This window comes from Myotis davidii, unplaced genomic scaffold (genome assembly GCF_000327345.1).
Source record: "Myotis davidii unplaced genomic scaffold, ASM32734v1 scaffold120, whole genome shotgun sequence".
In the NCBI taxonomy this organism is placed as follows: Eukaryota; Metazoa; Chordata; class Mammalia; order Chiroptera; family Vespertilionidae; genus Myotis; species Myotis davidii.
Window position 1 is genome coordinate 7,108,770 of NW_006294778.1, and position 11,563 is coordinate 7,120,332.

Here is an 11,563-nt window from a genome sequence, read left to right on the forward strand (position 1 = left end):
TATAAAGCTTTATATTTGATTTTTAAAAGCAACAACATTTGGGAGGTATGGGGGTGCTATTTGCAATTCAATATATAAAATATCTTTACTAACTTCAGTAGTCATGATCTATCAGTATTGTGCTGAATGCTACTTTCCAAAGATTTTTAGGCAAACTTACTATCTTTCTTTTTTTCTAAAAAAAAAAATTCCCCTTGATGAGCATTTAGCAGGTTCTTTGAATATGGATTTTTTCTTCATTTCGGGCAAAATTTCTCACCTAATTTCTTTGATAAATCCCTACTAATTCGACATGGATCTCTTATTTTGACCCCCTACTTACTTTAGCTTTTAACTTATTTCATCTTTTCTTCTATCTTCTAGGAAATGTCCTCACACTTACTTTCCGACTTTCCTGTTGGAGTTTATGTATTTGTTTGATAGCATTCTGTTCTTTTTCAGGGATGCAAATATCTTCTATTTCTATAACTTTGTTTCTGCATATTTATTTTGTTCTCTGTTAAAGACTTCCTTTAAATTTGCAGTGAGCTTTTGGTTCTTGGTCAAATTTAACTAAAAACTTAGAAGCTATTTATCCAGGTGGAATTTGTCCAGATGTGGCCTTCATAGCAGGCATTATGGCACAGATCCCCACCATATTCCTACATACTTATAGACCTTTTTTCTTAGGAGGTTAATTTTTGTAGAGAGGAATATACTCTACGATCCTGTCTGGAGGGATATAACTCTAGCTTCCATATTCTCTAAGGTAAATATGGTAGGCACTAGGGTCAGGTGGGATTCCTCATCTATTATAGATATTTATTCACTTAATTCCTTTGTTTTTAGAGAGAGGGCCCTCTGCTCACTGTGCCTAGATTCTTAGAATTCATAATCCCTTTGCTTCAACCTCACCAGAAAGTAAATCTCCAATTTCTTGTCAGGTGGTAAAGATTTAGTTTCTTGGCTAGGTGAGAGGATAGGTCTAGGGAATCTAACTTTTTCTAATATATAGTGTCCATCCTGTTTTAGCCCCATCTGCACCTACACCTTCAAAAATAGTGAATCTCTCCATTCGTTAAGCCCTTTGGAGGGTGCTGAGGCATGAACAGGCCTGCTTCTTATTCTCTCCTCTTGCAGGCAGTTGGCTTTCAGTTTTCTCAAATTTTCTAAATCGGGTAATATCTATTCATCTGTTTATTATTATCCAAAACTTTTCTTGATATTGCTCATCATCTTTTAACAGACTCCTTTTGTCCTTGTCCTTATGTTGAAAATGGAAGTCCTATGATTCGCTTAAAAAGTATCACCCTCCTTTATATGATAATATAACTTGTTATGAATCATTTTTTCAAAAAGGAGACTATGTTTTTGGTGACATTGTGAAAAAATGGGATTTTTAAGTAATTTCTACTCTAAAAAAGTATTTGCACACTATTCTTCTGATTGCATTTAGAAATCATAAGATTTTTCTCATTTGTTGCTATTCAGCTATTACTTGGGTCATTTTCGTGTCCTGTTCTTTGTTACAAACTGTATCTTATCAATCTTTCCCACCCGGTTTTTTCACTTTCAGCTTAAAATTGAATTATACATGCTCTTTTTGGCTGAGTCAGATGGTGCAATCACATAACTATGGCTAGAATTAAGCTGACTTGCTTGCTACAAATTTAATTGATGTTAAGATATCTAAATAACACTGATATAATACATTGGTCTAATATAAATTTAATTTCAGAGAACTTCATCTACAATAAATTTGTCACCAGGAGAAGTGGAAGAAGAAGATGATGATGAAAACACTTGTGGGCCCTCAGGACTCTGGGAAGCGTTGACTCCTTGCAATGGATGTAGGAACCTTGGCTTCCCTATTCTTGCACAGGTAACAGCTTGCTTTTCTTAAGGTACAATAAAACATAAAAACGGTTGCCTATGTTTTTAAGTAAATCCTTTTCCCCTCTGGAAATCCAGTTAGTATCTTGTTCGTTTTGTAATTTTTCTTCAGTTAAGGTCAGTAATATATTTATATAACTTGCTATACATATATGCATATTCAAACACATATTTTACATAATTTTATGTGGTTGTTTTATTTTGGTCATGATGCTAGTTCCAGAAAAATGGAGTTACCCAATTTAATATTTATGATCCAGAAGTATTTATTAAAAAATGCTCTTTTGAAATTAAGCATAATTTGTATTAAAATAATAATAAAATGATTTACAAAGAAACATACTAGGGCTCTATAAGAGCATAGTGATGTTTTTCTTAGCACAATGGAACATTGTAGAATAATGTGTGGCATTATTAGTACAACCCCAAAATGAGAGGCAAACACTAAAACATTGGCTATAATTTTGAACCCATTTTGCTCTTCATTAAGTCAATTTTAATTCGATGGTATCACTTTCAAATTCCTATTGTCTGCTATGGACCACAAGTCCTTAGGGGAGTTTCACGAAAAGTAAAATAAGCCAAACAGAGTGAAGAAATTGGAAACCAAAATGAAATATTTCTACACAAAAATGAAAAAGCATGTTATTAAAAAAAACAAAAAACAGTGTAATAGCAAAGGTACGTCTGTGTACCGACATAAAGCATGGGGAGAAAAATAGTGCAGGACAGGAAATAATCCACAGTAATTGTCCAGAATAGTGTTATATCTCAAAACTATCCTTTCCTATTTTGTAACAAATATGAAGCAATTGTATCTAAGGAACCATAACATTTTTCATGTCAATGGACAATTTGGTGATACCCACTCGAATTCCAATATTAATTTGTTGTGGAAAACTAAATAGGATAATCAAATCAACATATTGTACTTAAAGAATCTCTTCACCTTACTATGAACTGTTATAGGACTTTAAGACAATTTATCCTAACTATTACATAATTGTTATCAATTTGTGCTGGGCTGTGAGTTCCATAAAAGTAAGGAGCAAGTATTGCTCACCATCCAAGGTCTAATGCCATCACAGTCCCTGGTATATTGTCAGAATTAAGTAACAAATGTGTATATTCTAGGGTTTCATTTCTTCACTTAGGGTTTTTACATCCAAATGCCCACCATCACTATTTGGTCACTGTTGTTCACATCAATCACTTCTCTTTTGTATGAAGTCACTCTCAAACATCGGTGCACACTTGAATGTAGTATACTCCTCCTTGGACAACTGCCGCTGCAGTTTCCCCACAGGGGTATTAAACATGCCCAACTGTGGGCCTCTTTAGGGTGTGTGATACAGAAACATGATTGGCTGTCCATGGCTCTCTTTTGAGACGGCTCCTCCACATCTCCTTATCACAGCTCCCAGAGCTTCCTGTTGCCCACTCTTTTTTTTATTTATTTTTATTTATTTTTTTATTAGTTAAGGTATTACAAAGCAGCCAAAAATTAAAATCTGAAGGTTTTAAATGGGTCTATAATGTGAATTTAGAAGTATGGTTCTAAAAACTATGGTCATGAATAAAAACTCAGGGCAAGTATTCTGAAAAATGATTATGGAGAAAAATTCCAAAAAAAAAAGTTCCTTTTTTTTTTTTTTTTAACCACAGCATAGTATTCCATTGTGTAGATGTACCACAGTTTTCTAATCCACTCATCTGCTGATGGGCACCTAGGCTGTTTCCAAATCTTAGCTATGGTGAATTGTGCTGCTATGAACATAGGAGTGCATATATCCTTTCTGATTCTGTTGCCCACTCTTTGTAACAGGTGGGCTAGTGGTGGTCTTCTGCAGGTGTCTTTGTCTCTGAGTGACTGAGGACAGGGTGGGGGCGCTGATTACTGACTTCGCAGGCTTAGAGATGATTGCTCCTGTACCAGACTGTGCCCTGTGCGGGTCTGCAGATCTCCGGTCCTCGCACATGTCAGGGTGCACAGAAGTCCAGGTGTGAGGCATTGCTGTTCACTCGGTGAGGACTTCCTTTTAAGCCAGACACACTGGTTCGTTAAAAAATCTCTGCTCTTTGATTTAGCAATCTCAACTGCCAATCCCTCTGCTCCTCTTTTCTGGAAACCAAATTCTCCACCTACGCCCAAACTACCCCGAGGGTGTGCTTTTAACTCTCCTGCCCCTTGTGACTTGTGCCCATCACATACCCTTTTCTCTCTGTTGCCCTGCAGCCCCTCCCTCATCGCAGGGACACTGTCCTTTGGACCTCACTCTGCCATCCTGCCCCCTCACAGCTCAGCAGACCACCCCTTCTCACCAGGTCCCCTCTAAGAATCTTAATAAATATTGGAAAATTGCTCTCAATAAGCATTAGGCAAATTTCTGTTAGGTCTGAGTTTAAAATATCTATAGTCTCTCAGCCTGCACTTCTAGTTGTAGACAATTAGAATTAATTGTAGAATTTACCTTAACGAGGGAATTGAGCAAGTTGGTAAACAGGTTAGCACAGGATGTTTTTCAATGTGTATGGTATCAAAAAAGACAATAACCAAGAATAATATCTTACAATCGGGATTTGTTAAATTATGGAGCATTCTATGATATAATATTCTATATCCATTAAAATGATTATATTGCTTTGCATTTATTGAAATGAAAAGATAGCCCTGACTTTTAAAGGAGCAGAGTGAACATATTTCAAACTAGCATTATATGCATGGTCAAATTTATGTAAAATTATCTGTGTGTGTGTATGTGTGTGTGTGTGTGTGTGTGTTTGGGTTTGAAAGTATGTTCAGTGAAATGTTTAAATGCTTATCAGGATGTAGTGATTTTGATTTTCTTTTTTCTACTTTCTATTTTTATTAGAATAATTATTTCTGTTAATAGAGAAAATAAAGCTGATTTTATAAGCAATGTCTAATTTTTACAGCCATGATAATTTTTATATTTTGACACACCCTTAAATTGCTGATGAGATTTTTTAACCTTTTCCCTAAACAGCTGCACTCTGACTATACAGTGAAAAGATCCTCAAACATTAAACTACTAGATGCCCAGTGCATGAAAATTCATGCACTGGAGTAGGGTCCCTCAGCCTGGCCTGCCCCTCTCATAGTCTGGGAGCCCTCAGGGGCAGGAGCTGACCTGGCGATCAGGGGAAGACGACGCCCCATCTCATCTCTGCTCCTGCCACTGCTGGCAGCGTAAGCCTTGGCCGGCCCTGGTTACCTGAGCCTTGGTCCGGCCCTGGGAGGCTGGGCAGCCAACATCTGAGGCTTGCCTGTGCCTCGGGCCGGCCGTGGGGGGCTGGGGGGCTGAGGGGGCTGTGCGACTCTGGAGGCAGGCACGCAGAGTGGCTGGGCTCGCCTAGGGGCAGGCCTGGCTTTGCCGTGCACCTGCTTCCCCATCGGAGCTGAGGGGACTGGGTGCCGCCATCTTGTGGCTGTGGGCACTGCCATCTTGGAAGGCATGGCAGTCAATTAGAATATTCCCTCCTTATTGGCTATGGGTGCTGCCCTCTTTGAGGGCAGGGAGTCAATTAGCATATTCCCTCCTTATTGGCTGTGGGTGCCGCCATCTTTGTGACAGCGTGAGGGTCAATTAGCATATTCCCTCTTTATTAGATAGGATGCTCTAGTCTTCACCAATTATCAGATTGTATATAAAAACAGTCTGAGGAATTTTGCCAACTATTTTAAATATTGTCAATTTAATAAGATTAAAATATCTTTATTGGCACAACAATATACCCAACACGTACACATATACATATATAAAGCAAAGGTTTTTAAATTAAATCTATTGGGATAATATTGGTCAATAAAATTATCATCTGTTTATTGCATTGTATATTCACCACCCAAAATAAATTCTTCCATCACTATGTATTTGACCCCCTTTACCATTTACTGCCTCCCTCCTACCCTGTTGCCTTCTGGTAACCACCATAATGGTGTCTGTGTTTATGAGTTTTTATTTGTTTGTCTTGCTTGCTCATTTGTTGTTTTCAGTTTTATATCCCACATATAAGTGAAATCATATGGGTCTTGACTTTTTCTGTCTGACTCCTGTTGCTTAGCATAATATTCTCAAGATCTCTCCATGTTGTCACAAATGAAAGTATTTCATTTTTTCTTATGGCTGAGTAATACTCCATGTATACATGCACCACATCTTCTTTAACATCTTCATTGTGTACATGTACCACAACTATTGAAGGACACTTTGGTTGTTTCCACATCTTGGCCACCATGAATAATGATGCAATGAACATAGGGATATATAGTATACTAGAGGCCTGGTGCATGAAATTTGTGCACTCGCACGGGGGAGGGGATCCCTCAGCCTGGCCTGTGCCCTCTTGCAGTCTGGGAACCCTTGGGGGATGTCCAACTGATGGCTTAGGCCCGCTCCCCACTGGGAGTAGGCCTAAGCTGACAGTCAGACATCCTTAGCGCTGCTGCAGAAGGGGGAGAGGCTCCCACCACTGCTGCTGCGCTTGCCAGCCATGAGCCTGGCTTCTGGCTGCATGGACTCCCCCTGTGGGAGTGCACTGACCACCAGGGGGCAGCTCCTGCATTGAGCATCTGTCCCCTGGTGGTCAGTGTGCATCATAGCATCTGGTTGTTCTGCCATTGGGCCCAAACCAGCTCTCTGACATCCCCCGAGGGGTCCTGGATTGCAAGAGGGCACAAGCTAGGCTGAGGGACTCCACTGGTGCACAGTCGAAGCTGGGGAGGGACATGGAAGGTTGGCCAGCTGGGGAGGGGCCGCAGGAGGGCTCCAAGGCATGTCTGACCTGACTTGTTCAGTCTTGATCGGCTGGACCCTAGCAGCAAGCTAACCTACCGGTCGGAGGTCTGCCCCCTGGTGGTCAGTGCATGTCATAGTGAGCAGTTGAGCAGCCTTGGCATATCATTAGCATATTATGCTTTGATTGGTTGAGCGGCTGACTGAACGACTAGACTCTTAGCATATTAGGCTTTTATTATATAGGATTTTTTTTTTAAAGCGTAGCATGTCTCTATTTAGAAGATCAAGAGGTCTTTCTTTTGTTTCTCAGCAGGTGGCGCTAAAGCATAAGTCTTTTTTGTTTCTCTTGCATTGATCTGGTTTCTCAGATCTCTTCAGGGGCAGTGGAAAATGCTCTATTCCCTGGGGAGGTGAGTGTCTCTTCGGTAACCAAGTCACTTTAGGACACCAACCCCATGGGGAGATGTGGTGGGTGATTGGATGCTGAGCCCAAGAAATCCTAGTGCTGCCCCCACCAGACACTGCTGGCAGTGCAGCGCCATGGGTGGGGACAGGGTGAGCTGGGAGAGGCCAGCTGGTGCCTTTGTGGCTTTGTTCTCCTCCCAGTAATGGCGACTGCCAGACCTCAGCTGCCTCACCACTTATTTCCACCCCTGACGCTGGGATTAGCTGCAGCATGCTTCTGCCTCTCCAGTTCTCCAGGCTGCAGGTCCTCGGTGCTACAGCTTCTTCTGGGGCCCTCTGCTAGCCGTGAGAGGGTGAGGAGAAGCGCCAGGCCCCATGGCTTTGTTTTTCTGCCTGACAATGGCATCCACCAGACAACCGCAGCCTCACCTCCATCATGTACTCCATCTCCCCGTTCTCCCCCAGCCTCTCCATCCCCATCCCGTCATTGGCCTCAGACCAGCACATATGGACTACTCAAGGCAGGATTGCTCCCTGTATCTGTCTGTTCCTCAGGAATTCTTCCCCTCTCTAAAGACTCACAGTAAGCTCTGGGCTGTGTCTGTGGCACCCATCTCTACTCCTCTCTCTTGCCCTCCCCGGTTCATTCTGATTTGCCCACCTTCAGATGTTTCAATGTCCACAGCTCAGCCATGTTGGTATGTCGAGCAGAGAATCCTTTCTTGAGTTATAGCTGTTCAATTTGTTGCAACTTCAAGGGGGAGAGACCAGGGAAACTCATGCTGCCTTCTTCTGATAGCCCAAAGTTATAGTTTTTGAGTCTTTAGTTTGTTCTATACATCAACAAGGACATTTTCCTTCCTTTCGGATTAAAATATCTGGCATTTATGGTAATGTATTTTTCCTTTATTTATTGAAAGGCCTATTCACATATCAGTATCAGTTCTCACTGGCTTGTTCAAAGTCCTTATATCAAGTGGTTCTGGTGTGTGTTGTTTTGAAAGAAGTAGGTAGCATTGGGCACAGTATAATTTGAGTGCTATTTAAAAATTAAAATGAAGATATATCCGTTTGCTTAAAAGCACTTAAATGCCATGCACTTTTATTACCAGGTATTTATCTTAGGTTTCCGTTGAAGCACTGAGTTAATTGCCTTGTATCCAGAGAAACCAGAAACTATTCTGCTTGTAGGGTTCAATCTACTTTCAGAATTTTTTCCAATCTACTCATTAGACCGACAATAGTAGAACCTCTGTTATTTGGCCTGATATCCATCATGCATAGCATTCTGGCAAGTATGTCTCTAGTTTCATGAATCTGATGAAGTTTTTCTGAAATTCCTCTTGCTATTTAGAAAACTACCTTATTTGTATTTGTCTCAATACTTAAGAAGCTCAGGTGGTTAAATAAATATTGACCTGAGATTAAGAAATTCTTTTTATGTAAATGCAGCACCTTTCTGTATGCTTGCTCTTAGAACAGATTTCCATACAGCTTCTCATTAGATATTCTTAAACTAAATTTATGTTCCCTCTCCTCTGTGTTAGAGTTTCTGTCATTGGGTAAATCATTTAACCTCCTTAGGCCTTATTTTCATCATCCTTGAAATTGAGATGCTCCTTTAGGTATCTTTCAACTCCAGAATAGTTATGATTTCATAATAGGGGTTTGAATACTCCAAACAATAATTATGAGTCAAGGAATTACTCAGATATCGACAGCTTTGGGAATTGTGATTCAACACATAGTCTTATTTTGTTGCTGATTTTCTTCTTGCTGAAACTTTTAAAAGAACCAACATTTGAAATGTGGAAATGACACAAATGGTAGCTTAGTAAGCTGGGAGTTTAGTGGGGGCAGTGCTTGAAACTATGTAATTGAATATGAGTTACATATTTTATTTCTTTTTTAATAAAATTTAAAAACATTTTTATTGATTTCATAGAGGAAGAGGGAGAAAAAGATAGAAACAGCAATGATGAGAGAGAATCATTGATCGGCTGCCTCCTGCATGCCTCACAATTAGGATTGAGCCCATAACCTGGGCATGTGCCCTGACCAGGAATTGAACCATGATTCATAGGTCGATGTTCAACCACTGAGCCAGGCATGGGTTACATATTTTAAACAGAATTTAGTTGATTATGAACATGGCTGTGATAGGCAGATTAATCCTCCCAAAACGTGTCCGCATCTTCATGTTTACAACCTGCAAATAGGTGACCTTTCTTGGCAAAGGGATTTTACAGACGTGATGAAGGTAAGGATCCTGCGACGGAGAGACATCCTGGATTATCCAGATGGACCCAATGTGGTCATTATGGCCCTCCTGAGAGACAAGCAGGAGGGTCAGAGTCAGAGAAGGAGATGTGATGATGAAGCAGAGTTGGAAGTGATGTGGTCATGGACCAAGGACTGGGGATGGAGTTCCCTGAAACACAGGAAATGGCTCCTTCCCTACGACCTCCTGAAGGAACGAGCCCTGCCAACACCTTGATGTTAGCCCAGTGAAAATAATTTTGAGCTTTCAACAGAACTGTAAGAGAATAAGTAAATAAAGCTATTAAGTAGGTGGTTATTTGTTACAGCAGCTCTGGGAAACTAATGCAGATTTTGGTACCAGGAAGTGAGATGCTACTGTCACAAATACATTAAAATGTGGAAGTGGCTTTGTAATTGTGCAGTGGGGAGAGGCTGGAAGAGTTCTGAGTAGCATGGGAGAATAAGACTAGACTGCTTGGGACAGAAATATGAATCTTAAAGGTCCTGCCAGCGAGGGCTCAGAAGGAAGTGCCAGGTAGAGAAAACCTATTTTGTCTTAGAGAATCCCTAAATTGTCATAAGTAGAATGTTTTTAAAAACATGGATATTAAAGGCACTACTGGTAAGGCTTAAAAAGTGAGGAGAATGGTAAAGAAACTGTATTATCTTAGAGCAGCAATTTTCAACCCTCCCCCCCCCCTTTTTTTAATCTCATGGCACACATAAACTAATTACTAAAATTCTGTGACACACGAAAAAAGTTTTTTGTGTTTTTTTTGACAAAAAAAAAAACAACCCACAGTATAATTTTGATTCATTTACACTGGATGGCTATTGTTGTGTTGGCTATTGTCATTTTTTTACTTGAAAAGGAATAAATGGGAAAAGAGGTCAGTGCCCCTGACTAGTCAGGTACTGAAAGTTGTGTAAATTCTTGCCGCACGCCAGTTGAAATCTCTGTGCTAGAGGCACACTGCCCTTTGGGGGCTGGGGGGGGGCTGTGGAGGAGGGAAGGGAACATCCCACTACCTCTGCCTGCCAACCATTCAGGGAAGCAGCCTTCTAAGGCCCAGTGTGGGCCCACAAGTCAGGGAGGCCTGAATTCAAGGTCCTAGTTTTGCCACTACCTCGAGTTTCTCATCCCCTAAACAGAGATAATAATACACGGGTGTTGAGAGGAGGCAGCTTCGATGTTTCTCTCTCATAGTTGTTTCTACCTCTCTATTCCTCTCCCTTCCTCTCTGTAAAAGAAAAATAAAATATATATTAAAAAATTGAAAAAAAAAACAAAACTGGAGGAAAGGAAATACTTGCTATATAGTAGCAGAAGCCTAGCAGAATTGTGTTCTGTAGTTATGTAGAAAGCAGAACTAGTAAGTAATGAACTTGGATATTTGGCTCAGGAGATTTCCTAGCAAAATATTGAAGGTGCGGCCTTCTCTTCTTGTTGGCTATAGCAAAGTGTGAGAGGAAAGAGATAAATTGAATTAAGAATTTTTGAGCAAAAAGGGACCAGGACTTGATGACTTGGGACTTTCTCAACCTACCCAGATTGAAAAAAGATGCTAAAATTGGTAGATTAACTGTCAAGAAAGTGTGTTTTGGAGAAGAAGAGAAAAGGGTGGCTGGATAACTTTTTTTTTAGTTCCTCAGTAGCATCAAAAAAGCTTTTTTATCTTATAGCACATAAACTAATTACTGAAATTCTCTGCACACCAAAAATACATTTTCTTGCCAATCTGACAAAAAAAAAAGGTATAATTTTGACTCATTCACACCAGATGGCTATTGTTGTGTTGGCTATTGTCATTTTTTTACTTGAAAAGGAATAAATGGGAAAAGAGGTCAGTGCCCCTGACTAGTCAGGTACTGAAAGTTGTAAACGTTCTTGCACTCTTAATCGCTGTCTTAAAGAATAGCTAAGTCATCATAGAGAGAATGTTGGTAGACATGAATGTTAATGATATTTCTGGTAAGGACTGAAAATTAAATGAACATGTTATTGAAAACTGGAGGAGCCAAACCGGTTTGGCCAAGTGGATAGAGTGTCGGCCTGTGGACTAAAAGGTCCCAGATTCGATTCTGGTCAAGGGCATGTGCCTTGGTTGTGGGCACATCCCCAGTGGGAGGTGTGCAGGAGGCAGCTGGTCGATGTTTCTCTCTCATAGGTGTTTCTAACTCTCTATTCCTCTCCCTTCCTCTCTGTAAAAGAAATCAATAAAAAAAATATTTTAAAAAAATGTATTTCTGCCACCAGGCTAAGG

General features: G+C 40.3%; 1 protein-coding gene across 1 annotated transcript in view; it reads left to right on the top strand.

Moving 5' to 3' along the window:
• The window catches only part of LOC102759493 (ankyrin repeat and sterile alpha motif domain-containing protein 1B), a 553,884-nt gene that overhangs the window by 162,418 nt on the left and 379,903 nt on the right, over positions 1-11,563 (top strand). Inside the window, exon 9 of the mRNA XM_015567586.1 lies at positions 1,718-1,861. Within this exon, the coding sequence (XP_015423072.1) occupies positions 1,718-1,861 (144 nt within the window). The remainder of the gene's footprint in view (positions 1-1,717; positions 1,862-11,563) is intronic.